We start from the raw sequence: 18,208 nt of genomic DNA, 5'->3' as shown, positions 1-18,208 counted from the left end.
GTATGTTACGTATTTTAAGTAAAAACCTTGTAATAAACTGCCAGCAGATTTTCTCTTATTGTAGACTTATTTTTTTCTCTATATTATTTCTTACACATATTATTTCAAACTACTAAAATGTCAATAAAAGTCGCTTTGTTAAACTGTAGAGTTGAATTTTCAACATCAAGAGTCAGAGTAAAGATCAACATCCCATAATGCAATTCACAACCGTAAATAAACAGTAAACCCTTGTGAATCACAAAATATGGAAACAGATATTTTTTACAGTGCACCCAAAAATGAAAACTACCCCATAATTTACCCACCCGCAATTCATCCTCAGTGCATTTTGAGTTTCTTCTGTCAGACGAACACAGTTGGTGTAATTTCAATTTTTATCCTGGCTCTTCCATGCTGTTTAATGGTGTTGGGTAGTTGCCATACCTGCCAATTGTATGACAATATTCAAGACTTCAGGGGCGTTGCTTCTCAACGTCAACGTGACATTTCATTCATCTGATCTCGATGTAACGACTCTTTGGTCTTTTGAATCTATTACTTGTTTTCATGTAATGTGACTGAGCGCAAAGATAAGTTAATATATTAATTTATGTAATCACGTACACTGATTCAGCACATTGAGTGATCGCTTGCCATCATTTCCTATATTGTATAAACTTATTGTATTATTGATTGCCATTATTGATTATTAAAACTCATAGTCAGCGAAAAAAACAGGGTTCATATTTTTTAAAGAAAATGAAAGGAGGCAATTGTGTTATCGGCTCCACTTTGTTATAAATATACATACAGTGAAGATGAACACGACGCCTCAACATTTTTGGTGTCTGTTAAGTTGCTAATATTAAAACGAAAATAGACAGTTCCTTATATATTTTTTACATTTTATTGTTAAGAACAACGTAGCCTGGGGTTATGTGAATGAGGTTATAAAGTACACTGTTCCCTTTGAAGATTTGCCCGACATGTCCTCAGGAGTTTGTTTTCCATATCAAACTTGCGAAGTCTGAACTTACAAGAAGAGAATGCAGGACTGAACTGTGTGTAGGCTACTTAATATTGAGGTTTAAAGGGCACATAGGTTACCCCTTTTTTCATATTTAATATAAGTCTTTTGTGTCCACAGAATGTGTCTGTAAAGTTTCAGCTCAAAACACCCATCAGATTATTTATTATAGCTGTCAGAATTGTCTGTATTATAGCTGGGAAAAGGTTGGTGCTGTTTTTTTGAACTGGGCCTTTAAGGCTAGTCCTCCCCGCCCACCGTTCCCACGTGCCTGTCAGCAGCATGCCTCAATCACCGCCCTCGGCTGCCTTAGGAAGCAGATCTCACGTAAAGTGTGTGAGAAATACTACAGTAAGAACTTAAATTATCAGTATTTGATGCATTTTTTGTGGCGTTGCAACAATGAGTCACACACAATGTCAATACAAAGTTCACGCACACACACAGCAAGGACATAAATACAGCGCACACACACAAACACACACACACACATAGCGCAGAAACATACACACACACATAGCGCAGACACACACACACACACATAGCGCAGACACACAGAGAGAGAGAGAAAGAGAAAGAGAGAGACAGCGCGTTAGGCTTTGCACTTGTTTTGCACGCATATGTGACATGATACTGGTAATCTCCACTGCTGTATGGATATCTCTTATATTAATGTACAAAATAAACCTGATTTAACGTCCACAAACTGTGATTGAAGCATCTTTTATAATTGTTCTGACATGCGGCTGTGCTGATAAAGTGAATCTGAAGTGAATCGCTGTAATTCATGACACACATGCTCAGTTTTAAAACATTTTAAACATGTGAAACTCACTCTTGATCACATCTGATGATGATTGATGATCCTAGCGAACTGAACACACCTTTTACTCCCGGTTGCTTTGCGCTCGTCCTGTCTTGTTGATATGATTATATGCGTTACTACGGAGACATGTTAATATGCGCAGCTGTCAATCAATTCGGTGGGACCACACTCCTACGTCAAGTTGCGGTCGATCTGAAAACAGCTCCAATTGGTCCACCGTTTTTAATGTTGTTAAATTTAAAAAAAAAGGACTGGGTGTGTTTATATCACCCCAATATGACAGTTTATACACTATACATGCACACATTTCTGTCAAAACAGCTTGTGCCCTTTAAATTCAAAATGGCCTCTCCAGCGTTTTCAAATTGCTCCGTGAGCACTCAAAAACTCTGGGGTAGTGTGGACGGAAGGCTTAACCGTAGCAAAACTTATGTGTTTTAAAACTAAAATGTATTAGTGTAAATGGAGCCTAAGCAAACACCACCATCTCACACCCCCCAACCCACACCATTCCTTCGTGTTGTCCCAAGAACTAACTAAATTGTTTTTACAAATTTAGGTAGATTGATGGGTGACATGGCGGCTCTGTGGTTAGCACAGCAAGTAGGTCGCTGGTTCGAGTCCCAGCTGGGTAGGTTGGCTTTTCTGTGTGGAGTTTCCCCCACAGTCCAAGGACATGCGCTATAGGTGAATTGGATTAACTAAATTGGCCATAGTGTATAAGTATGTATGGATGTTTCCCAGTACTGGGTTGCAGCTGGAAGGGCATCCAGTGTATAAAGCATATGCTGGATAAGTTGGCGGTTCATTCCACTGTGGCGACCTCTGATGAATAAAGGGACTAAGCCGAAGGAAAATGAATGAAAGATTGATTGAATGAAGTGAATTGATCATCAACCAATTAAGTTGTCCCAAAAAACTCAAGAATAGTGTTGTTTCGGCTCATTTTAAATAAATAGTCTGAACAAGCAGTAAAAATACATTTGTAAAGTAAATGCAAGGACCCGGTTCAAACGGAAATTTTGCAATTGCTAAACATTTTACCTATTTCTTTTGCCTGAGCGCTTTCCTTTTTTCCATCAGCAAAGAATGCAGGTAAGTGATTTTTAAGCTCAACCTGAAGCCGATGTGACAGATACCTGAGGAAACATTCATGCGTCATTAAACATTCAAAATGCATCGCTCTAACTGTAAACATCTGAAAGCAGATGCGCTTTTATCACACCTGAAAGCCGTCTGCACAAGCTGAGCGAGGGTGTTTTGAGTCGGCACTGTGATGAAGCACAGATCTCCGTCCCGTCTGAGGAAGTTCAGCAGCTCAGACGCGTTAGCCATCCAGAAAGCAAGAGACACCGCAATATTCCTCTGTTTCTGCAAGAGAACGAAACATGGAAATACAGTAGGCTTATGACTGTAAATCAAATTGTTTTGTATTTTTTATTTTTCATTCATTCATTCATTCATTTTCTTTTCGACTTAGTCCCTTTATTAATCCGGGGTCGCCACAGCGCAATGAACCGCCAACTTTATGACAGTCTTATGAACACCCCTTTTAAGTAAAGTATTGCCATAAATTCCTCATTTGTTGATGAATACTGTATCATATTATACCAAATATATAATATTTGGTGTGAATATATTCCCAAATGGCACTCTAAAGGTTTTAATAATACATTAATATTATTGACTGAATATTGGAAATGCCAATGGTATTAATTTTTTGCATGTCCATTATAGTGATTCACATTATTTAAAATCGGCATATATCTATTGAAAAGATCAAGACATTTAATTGTGAATATTATATGTATTATACAGTTGGAGTCAGAATTATTAGCCCCCCTTTAATTTTTTTTTTCTTTTCTAAATATTTCCCAAATTATGTTGAACAAAGCAAAGAAATTTTCACAGTATGTCTGATAATATTTTTTCTTCTGAAGAAAGTCTTATTTGTTTAATTTCAGCTAGAATAAAAGCAGCTTTTAATTTTTTAAAAACCATTTTAGGGACAATATTATTAGCCCCTTTATATATATTAGCTATATATATTTTTGATAGTCTACAGAACAAACCATCATTATACAATAACTTGCCTAATTAACCTAACCTGCCTAGTTAACCTAATGAATCTAGTTAATCCTTTGAATGACTTGAATAATATCTAGTTAAATATTATTTACTATCATCATGGCAAAGATAAACTAAATCAGTTATTAGAAATGAGTTATTAAAACTATTATGATTAGAAATGTGTTGAAAAAAATCTTCCCTCCGTTAAACAGAAATTAGGGAAAAAATAAACTGGGGGGCTAATAATTCTGACTTCAACTGTGTGTATTATCCCCTATTTTATTGTCTATATTAATGAACTGCAGTGCACTAATGATGATAATCTCACTCTTATTATAAATACGCTAATGATCTGGCATTGGTTTCCTGTCAGGAAGAAATGAATAGCTCCCTATATTTTAAATATATTAATAGTATTAAAGACTAAAGCAGGCATGGGCAAATTCGATCCTGGAGGGCCGGTGTCCCTGCAGAGTTTTGCTCCAACACTAATCAAACACACCTGAACACCCTAATTAGTGTCTTCAAGATCACTAGAAAGCTACAAGCAGGTGTGTTTGATTAGAGTTGGTGCAAAAATATGCAGGGACACCGGCCCTCCAGGATCGAGTTTGCCCATCCCTGGACTAAAGGGACTAAGCCGAAAAGAAAATGACTAAATGAACGTATTATAGATTGGTTTGGCAAAAGTTCATTACACCTTAATATTGTAAAAACAAAAGAGCTACGTCTGAGGAGTCAAACAAGAGCAGTAGATACCAGATTTTATAAACCAGTCATCATAAATGGACAAATAGCAGAGCAGATCTCGAATTTTAAGTATTTACGCACAATTGTTGACAATTAACTGAATTTTAATAGTAATGCAGAGGCTGTTTATAAGAAGGCAAGTCAGCGCCTCGGTCTCCTCCCCAAGTTGAGAAGTTTTAAAGAGCCCATATTATACATGAAATAGGGTCATATTTAGGTTGTAAGGGTCTCCAACAACAGTCTAATATGCATGCAAGGTCAAAAAACACTTTGATGGTCTTATAATCTGCATTTATTTTTACCTAATTATCCCAGCGACTCTCATATGAATTGTTCAGTGATTCATTTGTTCTCAAACCCGTCCTCAGCGCGAAGCTAATCTGCGCTGATTGGACCGATGACAGCCTGCTGCGATTGTTCGACAGGACAAGGCTTCAGCGCAAGACAGAGTGAAATGGCCAGCTGCTAATCATCAATATAAAAGTAGTCACAGTGCACACACGCTTCATAGTGGATTTTGGCTGCCAGTGGGTGAATGTAAACACAGACGATGGACTAGAAAATACTTACGACTATTTTATTGAGCAAAAATTCCAAGAACTGGTGAGGAGATCTCCTAGCGCGTCACAGTCTACTTGCTCTTTTCACACACACGCACACACACACACACACACACACAGGGCCGGCGCGTCCAGAATAGAGACGGCGCGGCGGCGACACCTCCCTCACTGTTACACGGTGTAATAGCATACATTGACCGGCATCCGGTGGGGACGCTGTCCTGCAGGATGCTAGGCACTTGTTGCGGTGCTAGGCACCGGTTGTGGGAGACTACCAGGCAATAAAGGCAGTTCTAGTTCAGCTCATGTCTGTTTTATCGTGTAGAACACAAACATGGTGTCAGAAGTGCACTAAATTCTGAATATGTCCATGAACAGCATTCCAGCACCCGAGGGCATGCGGATGTCCGGGGATATATCAAAGAATTGGGACATTTTCAGAGCGGAATACGAGGACTATGAGCTAGCAACTGGATTAATTGAGAAACCCAGCGAGGTGAGAGCAGCAGCACTACGCCGCCTTTTGGGCAACGAATATCGGCACGTCTACAATCATAATATCGTGTTGACTGAGGAACAAGCTAAGGATCCGAAGGCCATACTCGATGCCCTGGGGGCCTACTTCAAGCCTGCAAAAAACGTGATCTACGAGAGATACATGTTCGGGTGCTGCAAACAAGAAGTGGATGAGCCTATTGACAGTTTTCTCACAAAGCTGCGGGAGCGAGCATCAACCTGCGACTACAAAGAACTCAAAGACGAAATGATTCGTGATAGACTTGTCTTGGGTATTACTAATGAAACGCAAGGACGGTGAAAATGAGCAAACATTCCGTAATGCATTTTGCAAGTATTGTGGGGGAGGTCACACGAAAGGCAAAGACCTGTGCCCCGCGTATGGGAAGACCTGTCGATCATGTGGTGTATTAAATCACTTCGCCAAAGTGTGTAGGGCACGACAGAGAGCCTACAGTTCAGGCAGAGTCAACGTAGTAACGGATGATGCTCGAGACGAGCAAGCGCCATACAATGAGGGTCGGCTTTTCACTGCAGAGGAATGCGTTGACACAGTAAAGTGTCCAGGTCCAAAATGGTTTGTGAACTTAACAATTAATAAACAAAAGCAGGCCTGTCAGCTAGATACAGGTGCTACTTGTAACGTTATGAGCAGAACAATCAAAGAGAAACTGGACTATAAATGCCCCTTGCAGCCGAGCATGACAAAGCTGAAATTATATTCGGGCGCGACAATGCTTTCTCTGGGACGATTCCACACAGAATGCACGGTAAAAGGCACCAAACACAAGTTGATTTTTGAGATAGTAGAAGCCAATCAGGATCCACTACTTTCGGGTGACACATGCCAGCGGCTAGGGCTCATGAAACTCACCATCCCCGAGGAGCTTCACAAAATTGTTGATTGCCCGGATATACCCCTCACAAAGCAACAGCTGATTTGCAGTTACAAGGATGTGTTTAATGACCCAGTCGAGTCTGTGCCGGGTGAGGTTCGATTCGTGCTGGACAACAGTGTGTCGCCAGTGCAATGCGCGCCACGGAACGTACCGGTGGCCTTAAAAGCCAGAGTTAAAGAGCAGCTTGACAAGCACATCAGAGAGGGACACATCACATCGGTCACCGAACCCACTCCATGGATCAGCAACATGGTAGTTATAGCGAAGCCTGACAAATTGAGAATTTGCATAGATCCAAAACAGCTGAACCAAGCACTGCAGAGATCTCATTACCACATGCCGACACTCGAGGACATTCTGTACAAATTACCAAAAGCACGTCTGTTTACGCTGGTGGACGTTCGGGATGCCTTTTTACACTGCAGACTGGACAATAACAGCAGTTTAACGACAACTTTCTGGACGCCATGGGGGCGTATGAGATGGTGCAAACTGCCTTTCGGCGTCTCGGTGGCGCCCGAGATCTATCAACGCAAGCAACATGAACTGCTAATGGGACTCCGAGGTATAGAGCCCATTGCGGATGACATACTGGTAGTTGGCTGCGGTGACTCGGACGCAGAAGCCGAGTCGGATCATGACAAAAATCTCCGCGCACTAATGGAACGCTGCAGAGCCGTGAAGCTCCGACTGAGCGAGAAAAAACTTCAATTCAAACTGAAAGCAGTGCATTTCCACGGGCACATATTATCATCCGAAGGCTTACGCATCGACCCGGAAAAAACGAAAGCGGTCCTGGCAATGCCGGCGCCTCAGGATGTGAAGGCTGTTCAACGATTCATTGGCTTTGTAACATATCTGGCCAAATTTCTCCCACGGCTCTCAGATGTGTGCGAGCCTCTGCGCAGACTGCTGGACAAAGGCGTGGCGTGGCACTGGTTACCCAAACATGACGAGGCTGTCCAAGAGATAAAACGTATGGTTTCTGACACACCCGTGTTAAAGTACTATGACATTGATAAGCCAGTGACAATCCAAAGCGACGCCAGCAAAAACGGTCTGGGCTGTTGTCTGCTGCAGCAGGGACAACCTGTGGCATTTGCCTCGCGGGCACTCACTAGTACGGAGCAGAACTATGCCCAAATCGAAAAGGAATGCCTGAGCATAGTATTCGCATGTCAAAGGTTTCATCACTACCTTTATGGCAGGGAGTCAATCACGGCTGAAACCGACCATAAGCCCCTCACGACAATTTGTAAAAAATCACTCTTAAGTGCGCCCAAACGTCTCCAAAGCATGATGTTGCAACTACAAAACTATAACCTGACTGTCGTGTACAAGCCTGGCCCTGAGATGTACATAAGTGACACGCTGAGCAGAGCGGCGCTTCACAAACAGGTGTCCAACGAGCCCGGACTACTGTCACAGACGGTGAACGCCACGGACAGCTACGAGGCCGCGTTTACAATTGTAGATCAAGCGCTTCACCTCAACGTGACTGACGCCAGCCTGCGTAAAATTGTTAAAGAGACAAAATTGGACGGCACATTGCAGGAGCTGGCGAAAATAGTGTTAGCAGGCTGGCCGGAGCGCAAAGAGGATGTGCCGCTCTCAGTACGCGAGTACTGGGCATTGAGAGATGAACTGAACATTCAGAATGGCGTACTGTTCAGAGGTCAGTGCGTTATTCTACCTAAAGCACTGAGAGCCGAAATGTTGACTCGCATTCACGCAACTCATATCGGAGGTGAGGCCTGTTACAGACTGGCGAAGGAAACACTGTTCTGGCCGAATATGAGGAGCGAAATAAAGGATTATGTGACAAACTGCGCTGCATGTAACGAGTACGCACACAGGCAACAAAAGGAAACAATGATGTCTCACGAGATCCCGGTCCGCCCCTGGCAAATTGTGAGTATGGACCTGTATGCGTACAGTGGTAAAGACTTTCTTATCATTGTGGACCACTACTCGGATTACTGGGAAATCGATCAGTTACCAGACTTGACAGCAGACACGGTCATCACGCGTTGCAAAGTTCAATTTGCACGGCACGGGCAGCCGGATAAAGTAATCACTGATAACGGACCGCAATTTGATTGTGAATCTTTCAGATGTTTTGCGAGACAGTGGGGGTTTGCTCATGTAACATCCTCACCTCAGCACCCACAGTCTAATGGAAAGGCTGAGTCCGCAGTGAAGATCGTAAAATCCATATGTAAGAGAGCAAAACTCGATGGGTCAGACCCATGGCTTGCAATTCTGAACTGGCGAAACACACCGACAGAGGGAATTGACAGCAGTCCCGCGCAACGACTCATGTCCCGTAGACTTAGAACGGGACTTCCGATGGCAAACAGTCTGCTTATTCCAAGCGTGGTGGAGGGAGTTTCAGAGAAACTGAGATGGAAACGGCGCATGTCTAAATTCCAGTACGACTTAAGAGCCAAAGACCTCCCAGAGCTTAATGTTGGTGAATACATCAGAATGAAACCCCTACCTGGAGACCGCACGGGCCGGTGGCGGAGAGGCCAATGTTTGGGAAAGGTGAATCCGCGATCTTATGTAGTTGATGTTGAGGGCACATGGTACAGGCGCAACCGCGTGGATTTGCGAAGAGCTGAGCGTTTTGACCAGTTTAATCATCAAGAGGCTGAATCAAAGGAGAACAGCCAGGGCACTACCGGCGGCAGTGAAATAATAATCACAAGAGGGGAGAACACATCAGATATTATAGACTGTGAACCAGAGCAAGCTCAGGACCAAAGACTGATAGTGACCAACAAACTGTCACCACGGGGAGCGCCGATCATAACTCGCAGCGGCCGTCAGTCACGACCACCACAGAGACTTAACTTGTGAGTTCTAGTTGGCTATTAGGCTAGCATAAAAAAAATAAAAAAAAAAATAAAAAAAAACATGTAAAGTTATTTGTTAGTTGGTGTTTGATAACCTATTGTTTCTGTCGAGTTTGAGTGTTTGTGGCTCTCTGTGAAGTTAAGCGACTCTCTAAAGAAAGGGAGATGTTACACGGTGTAATAGCATACATTGACCGGCATCCGGTGGGGACGCTGTCCTGCAGGATGCTAGGCACTTGTTGCGGTGCTAGGCACCGGTTGTGGGAGACTACCAGGCAATAAAGGCAGTTCTAGTTCAGCTCATGTCTGTTTTATCGTGTAGAACACAAACACTCACCACCCGCGTCCTCAGTTATATCCGCGATTAACCCCTCCCCCCGGTACCCCCGCGATACCCACAGACTTTAAACATGGCATATAGATCATTGATAGAGAGTGTTCTCACATATATTATTGTATCATGGTTTGGTAACACAACACTTAAACAAAAGGACTAATTATAGCAAAATTATCAATCAGGCAAATAAGATAACTGGTCACAAACAACATTCACTGCAGATCCTATGTGACTCCTTTATGGAAAAAACTGCAGCTGCAATTTTTAAAGATAATACACATCCTCTTCACTCAGCTTTTGAAATGTTACCATCAGGACGCTGGTTTAGAATTCCTAAAGCCTGAAGAAATGCTTATAAATCGTCATTTATCCCAATTGTAGTTGTTGTCTTACATCGGATCACTGAAGGGAATGGGGTGGTTGTCAAGAATGATGTGCAATAATATGTATGGGGCTAACTTGGTTTTTAAATGTTTAACTTATATTGTTGTCTTGATGAGTGGTGTTATTGTGTGATTGTTGTATGTATGCAACTGTTGTCTTAAATCCAGTGTTAAAGACAAATTCCCTTTCTGTGCCAAGCAAGTTTAAACTAATAATACAGTTAGAGGTTTTAATGTACCTGAATGACATCCTGAATCATCCGCACGATCTTGTCAAACATCAGGCAGATTTTCTGCTCAGTCTGCTGGTGGGATTTATTTCTCTGGCCGGTTTTGCTGGTTAAGAATCGTCCGAGCAGGTAAAACACATATGCTGGCGAGAGCTTGAAGTGAATGGTGGAGCTGTTAATGTCGTTTATCACAGCGAGCAAGAAAGAGTCCTCATCTGAAAACAGAAATTGATGACATACAAGAGTTAAGAACTTGAGAAGTGCATATATTTCTGAAAACTGAGGGGGTTTATCGTACCTTTTTCCTTTAAAGTAATGCTGAGCGGGAGATTCCACTTCCCTTCGAAGTCGTCTTGTTTAGTGCTTCAATAAAGAAAGATATGTTCATTTTTTAAGGAATGTTGATTTGTGGGTATGTTTAACAGAATACAATGATCAAAATACTGTACAGCAAATGCCAAATTTTCAAAAAGCTATGATTATAGATTATACAGTACTGTGCAAAAGTCCTAAGCACTATAACAGCTTTGTTGGCTTAAGACTTTTTGGACAATATATATAATCAGTCTCTTTATTAAAAACATACAGAAAACATAGGAAATAATGTACTGTGTTATATCAGGCTTATTTGAGCTCTTTCCAGAGTTCTTCTTCGGGTTTAGAGTGTCTTATCATTCTTTTTTTATCCAGGTGATCTCATACAGCCTCTATAATATTCAGGTCTGGACACTGTGCAGGCCATTTCATGACTGTCTGTGTTTCATCTGCTGTTTTCTTTCTCCAAATAGGATTTATAGGATTAGTGGATCATTATGTATCCATTCACATATATCCATCAGTAAAACAACAGATTTAATGTTGGCCTAAAACCTGGCCTAGAATCTACAGTGATTTAGTGGCAGCAGTTTGCCAGTAACTTACTGTACATAAATTACAGCAAGAATATTGCATTTACATTTACAGTGTGATTTATCTTGCTGTATATGTATTTACAGTATTGCATATTTACTGTAAAAAATACAGTCATTTTTACAATGCAATTTTAATATACAGTAACATACTGCATAACTGTCCTACAGTAAAATACAGTTTTAGTTAAAATCAGTACAGTTTTTTATATGTAAAATTAACTAATCCATTTACAGTATATTAACTTACACAACTTATCCAGTATTAGTTGTCTTGATATTGTTTTGTTAGAAATACAGCATATCTATTTTATAAATCTGGTTGTTTATGGGATGATTAATCATTTTTCGATTTTAAATTAATTTTAAAAAAGTCATACCATGATAAAAAAAAACATTTAAAACTTTCCCTCAATGTGAAGTTGATGATCGGATTGTATTAATTGTAAAATGTTGTTACAAAAACAATGTATAAATTCAGTCCAAATTGATTTAAATTAAGAGCTAATTGCACTAGCCACTTTTTTTTTTGCATAATAAGCACTGTTTTAAGAATTACCAGGGGCGTAGCAATTGGGGGGATGGGGGGATACGTCCCCCTCACTTTTAGAGACAGACCATTTAGAAACAGGTGATTAATAATTATATATACGTATGATCTCATACAGCCGCCCACCCCCACTTTTAAAATGTCTGCTACGCCCCTGAGAACTACCATGCATTAATTACATCTGTTTACATTACAATCAGTATTATATATTGTTTACATTCAGAAATATTTATATATTTACATTTCACAGCTATACTTCTGTCACTTCTGTGTATTTATGTGTATATCGTGTATGTTATGTGTATGACTTCACTGTGGATGGCAAAGTAAGAATTTCATTGTACAGGGAAACGTGTTTCCTTACTGTGCAAATGACAATAAATAAATTGAATTGAATTTGAAATGCAAAAAGTATTGTATATTATAAATGGATCATGATTGTCATCATAAATAGATCATGTATAAAAGCATGAATGCTTCATAAGCACCTTCTGGGAACAAAAATTCATCATAAAAAGTGATCCTCAACCTGTGGTCTTTACTTTCAGAGGCATCTTTTTTCTTCAGTTTGTTTTTAATCTTGTCTTTCCTTGATAAAGTCCTTTTGAAGTTCTCGATGACTCCAACTTTTTCCTTATTTTCCACACAGCCATTCTGAAACAAGAGGATTGATAGCACACTTGAAAGTCCATTCATTTATTCATTAGTTTCCTTCGGCTTAGTGCCTTTATTCGTCAGGGGTCGCCACAGCAGAATGAACCGCCAACTTATCCAGCATATGTTTTACACAGCGGATGCCCTTCCAGCTGCAACTCAGTACTGGGAAACATCCATTCACTAAGGCCAATTTAGTTTATTCAGTTCACCTATAGCGCATGTTTTTGAGCTCCCGGAGCTCCAAGAGGAAACCCACACCAACACGGGGAGAACATGCAAACTCCACACAGAAATGCCAACTGGCCCAGCCGGGACTCTAACCAGCAACCTTCTTGCTGTGAGGTGACAGTTCTCAGGAAAAAATCCTGATATTCATCTTACATACACTCACAAAAATTACGTTTGCTGTTTGTTTAAACTATAAAATGAGCTAAAACAAAGATTTGGGGGTGGGGGTGGGGGGGGGGGGGGGGGGGGGGTCAGCTTAATTGTTTGATGTTCAATCCACTTAAATTTATAAAAACTAATAAGTTAATTTAATTCCTTTCTGTTGTCTCAACACAAATTGATTGTGTGGAACCCAGCAGTTTTTACAGTGTATAAATAGGGATTTTTGCTGCTTGTTAAAACTACTTATTTAATATGAGATGAATCAGCCTGATATCACGATGAAACAGAAGTATTTTACGTTTTGTCAGTTTAGTGGCTAATTCCTACGAATTCATACAAGTTCAGTTGTATGAAAATGTACGATTTTAAAAAGGAGGCGTGGCACTGAACCCCAATCGTCATTGGGGGATGAGCAAATCGTACTAATTTATAAAAATTTGATTGTACGAATTCATACGAATTAGCCACTAAATCAAAAAGTTACGAATTGCCGTGAGATTGAGTTAGATAAATCAACAATTAGGGAGGCACAGTGGCTCAGTGGTTAGCACTGTCGCCTCACAGCAAGAAGGTTGCTGGTTCGAGTCCCAGTTGGGCCAGTTAGCATTTCTGTGTGGAGTTTGTATGTTCTCCTCGTGTCGGTTTGCTCCAAGTGCTCTGGTTTCCATGCATGCAAAAGATGTAGTATAGGTGAATTGTATTAACTAAATTGGCCGTAGTGTATGAGTGTGTGTGTGTGAACGTGAGTGTATATGGGGGTTTCCCTGTACTGGGTTACAGCTGGAAGGGCATCTGCTGTGTAAAACATACGCTGGATAGGTTGGTGGTTCATGACCCCTTATAAATAAGGGACTACGCAAAAGAAAAATGAATCAACACTTTTTGAGGGTTTTTTTAGGACAACTTAAGTGCTTCATGTTTAATCCACTTACATTTGTAAAAACAATTGTTAACTTAATAAAGTTGTGTTGGGACAACATGAAGGAATTGTGTGGAACCCAGCATTTTCTATAGTGTATTTGTGGATTATAGTAAAATATCAGTGACTTCACACACCTGTAAAGTTGCACAACTCTCATTCCTCAAGACAAATCGGCCATCGGCGTCTTTATTCCAGCTGAGTTGAAGCATTAAAGGCTTTTCCGAAAGGTGTAATCGTCTTTCCTCTAAATGACAAAAACACTGAACATTCAGTGGCTGAAAACAAAGACTGAGAGCAGAAGTACAGCTGAAGTCAGAATTATTTTAAAAATATATTATATTAATATATATTATAATAAGCAAGGAAATTTTCACAGTATGTCTGATAAGATTTTTTCTTCTTTAGAAAGTCTTATTTGTTTTATTTCAGCTAGAATAAAAGCAGTTTTTCAATATTTTTTAAAATCCATTTTAAGGTCAATATTATTAGCTCCTTTAAGCTATATTTGTTTTTGATAGTCTACAGAACAAACCATATTTATACAATAACTTGCCTAATTACCATAACTTGCCTAGTTAACCTAATGAACCTAGTTAAGCCTTTAAATGTCACTTTAAGCTACTAGTGTCTTGAAAAATATCTAGTCAATTATTTTGTAGTCATCATGGCAAAGATAAAAGAAATCAGTTATTAAAAATGAGTTATTAAAACTATCATATTTAGAAACAGGTGAAAAAATCTCTCCATTAAACAGAAAATGGGGAAAAAAATAAATAGGGGGCTAATAATTCTGACTTCAACTGTGTGTTAAATTTTGTACTGTTCTCACCTTGATTTTCTAGGACCTCGTAGAGTGAATATGGGAAAAGTTGCAGGTTTCCATCATGCTGAAACTTCTCCAGCAGGGTTTCAATGATCTCTTGTGTGGTAGTAGTGCTTGAGATACAAATGCATTTGGTGGCGCGGTTTCCTGAAACATGGTCTTGGAGGTAGAAACGAACAACTCCATGAAACACAGAGACCTAAAGAATAATAAAAAAGTAGATTGTTTAACCCTTATGTTTTGCTCAAATTGACTATCCTTTCATTATGTTTGACTTTCTCTATTTCAGATATATACTTGTAACAATATATCTGTAACATGTTTGTAATAATATGCATCTGATATGTAATAATATGCATCTGTTATTCATTAATAACCCAAACACCATGATGATCAAGCTTAAAAAAACAAAAACTAAATAAATAATAATAACTACAAATCCCATGTTTGACCTTCTCTATTTCAGATACATATTTGTAATAATATATTTGTAACATATTTGCAATAATATGTATCTGATATGTAATAATATGAATTTGTTATTCATTAATAACCCAAACACCAAGATCAAATCAAAAAACAAACAAAAACTAAATAAAAAACACTACAATTCCCATGTTTGATCTCTATTTCAGATACATATTTGTAATAATAATAATAATAATAATAATAATAATAATACATTTGTAACATATTTATAATAATATGCATGTTACTCATTAATAACCCAAATATCAAGATCAAGCTTAAAAAACTAAAACTAAATAAATAATAATAACTACCACTCCCATGTTTGACCTTCTCTATTTCAGATACATATTTGTAATAATATATTAGTAACATATTTGTAATAATATGTATCTGATATGTAATAATATGCATCTGTAATTCATTAATAACCCAAACATCAAGATCAAGTCAAAAAACAAACAAAAACTAAATAAAAAACACTACAAATCCCATGTTTGATCTCTATTTCAGATACATATTTGTAATAATAATAATAATAATAATAATAATAATAATAATAATAATAATACATTTGTAACATATTTATAATAATATGCATGTTATTCATTAATAACCAAAATATCAAGATCAAGCTTAAAAAACTAAAACTAAATAAATAATAACTACCACTCCCATGTTTGACCTTCTCTATTTCAGATTTGTAATAATATATTAGTAACATATTTGTAATAATATGTATCTGATATGTAATAATATGCATCTGTCGTTCATTAATAACCCAAACATCAAGATCAAGTCAAAAAACAAACAAAAACTAAATAAAAAACACGACAAATCCCATGTTTGACCTCTATTTCAGATACATATTTGTAATAATAATAATAATACATTTGTAACATATTTATATTAATATGCATGTTATTCATTAATAACCCAAACATCAAGAAGATCAAGCTTAAAAAACTAAAACTAAATAAATAATATTAACTACAAATCCCATGTTTGACCTTCTCTATTTCAGATTTGTAATAATATATTAGTAACATATTTGTAATAATATGCATCTGTTATTCATTAATAACCCAAACACCAAGAAGATCAAGTCAAAAAACAAAAAAAAACACAAAAAAAATACAAATCCTATGTTTTACTTTCTCTATTTCAGATACATATTTGTAATAATAATAATAATAATAATAATAATAATAATATTTGTAACAAATTTATAATAATATGCATGTTATTCATTAATAACCCAAATATCAAGATCAAGCTTTAAAACTAAATAATACAGAATATAATATACGGATTATTAATTCAGTATAACAATACAGAATATAATAATATACGGATTATTAATACAGTATAACAATACAGAATATAATAATATACGGATTATTAATACAGTATAACAATACAGAATATAATAATATACGGATTATTAATACAGTATAACAATACAGAATATAATAATATACGGATTATTAATAAAGTATAACAATACAGAATATAATAATATACGGATTATTAATAAAGTATAACAATACAGAATATAATAATATACGGATTATTAATAAAGTATAACAATACAGAATATAATAATATACGGATTATTAATAAAGTATAACAATACAGAATATAATAATATACGGATTATTAATAAAGTATAACAATACAGAATATAATAATATACGGATTATTAATAAAGTATAACAATACAGAATATAATAATATACGGATTATTAATAAAGTATAATAATACAGAATATAATAATAAACGGATTATTAATAAAGTATAACAATACAGAATATAATAATATACGGATTATTAATAAAGTATAATAATACAGAATATTGTGAAAGCGTCAACAGAAACAGTTTGAAAGTGTAGCTCTAAAAACATATTAGAAAAAAAGAGCAATCTTCAACACTCACCTCATCCGGTTCAGTGATCTGGAACAGACTCAGATGGTTTTGATTCCAGCGTCGGATGTTTTCCTGAAGAATCTTGTGCTCCTCGAGACCCAAATCAGATCTCTGCATCTCCTTCATATCTTAGTTTGCTATCGATTAGTTTATATTTAATATAACAAACAGCCAGCTGACATCAGACAAAGACTACACTTACTCTCACGAACTCTTCTGTTATTCTGTCCCTGATTTTTCTTCCAGCACGTGTAACACTCCAACTGAAGGTTGATTGTTCTGGCTTGTTTGTCCCATTAACACGGTTTAAAGACTAACCTCATTTCCCATCACGTCCTCCTAATGTTTAGAGTGTTTCACTTCACTATTAAATAGCAACCAAAATGAGCACACAAAATAAGCTAAAAAGCGTTGTGTCATTTGATAACAACGTCTAAGATGACAATGACAATTTTACTGACAGATATTGTGATTTGATTTGCGATTTAGTATCGCGAAGTCAAGCTTTAGCTCTGTATCCACTATGGTGTGCACCACACACACTTTATATGAAGGAGACACAACATACACTGTAAAAAAGTATCTGTTAATTAGTTTCCGTATGTTGTGAGTGTGTTTTCTGTTTATTTACGGTTGTGAATTGCATTATGGGATGTTGATCTCTGCTCTGTCGACTTTTGATGTTGAAAATTCAACTCTAGTTTAACAGAGTGACTTTTATTGACGTTTTAGTCGTTTGAAATAATATCATGTGTAAGAAATAATATAGAGAGAGAAGTAAGTCTGTAACATAACAGGAAATCTGCTGGCAGGTTATTACAAGGTGTTTGTAGCGTACATACAACACCAACCCAGACGATATATCACTTTAAACTATTGTAAATATTAATAAAAGTCAATTTTTAAAACTTTTCAAGGTTAAATGTTGTCAGAAGAAAGATCAAGATCCCATAACGCAATTCAAAAGCAGAAATAAATGTGTAAAATAAAAACATGAGGCACAAAATAAGGAAAACGCATATACTGTATACATTACAATGTATTTAAATATATGTTTATAAACAGTCTAAATAAACATATCTGGGTTAATTAATAAAGATATTAAAAGTATATATCTGAAATA

General features: G+C 37.5%; 1 protein-coding gene across 1 annotated transcript in view; it reads right to left on the bottom strand.

Annotated features, from left to right (window-relative positions):
* Positions 1-17,211, bottom strand: part of LOC130244119 (afadin) — a 52,832-nt gene extending 35,621 nt beyond the window's left edge. The window contains exons 1-8 of the mRNA XM_056476405.1: positions 17,095-17,211; positions 14,695-14,887; positions 14,000-14,109; positions 12,426-12,550; positions 10,737-10,801; positions 10,448-10,653; positions 3,061-3,206; positions 2,880-2,974 (exon numbers count right to left, since the gene is read on the bottom strand). Coding sequence (XP_056332380.1) covers positions 2,880-2,974; positions 3,061-3,206; positions 10,448-10,653; positions 10,737-10,801; positions 12,426-12,550; positions 14,000-14,109; positions 14,695-14,887; positions 17,095-17,211 — 1,057 coding nt within the window. The remainder of the gene's footprint in view (positions 1-2,879; positions 2,975-3,060; positions 3,207-10,447; positions 10,654-10,736; positions 10,802-12,425; positions 12,551-13,999; positions 14,110-14,694; positions 14,888-17,094) is intronic.
* Positions 17,212-18,208: the final 997 nt, after the last annotated feature.

The sequence above is a fragment of the Danio aesculapii genome, chromosome 17, assembly GCF_903798145.1.
Source record: "Danio aesculapii chromosome 17, fDanAes4.1, whole genome shotgun sequence".
Lineage (NCBI taxonomy): Eukaryota > Metazoa > Chordata > Actinopteri > Cypriniformes > Danionidae > Danio > Danio aesculapii.
This window is presented reverse-complemented; position numbering and strand designations above follow the sequence as displayed.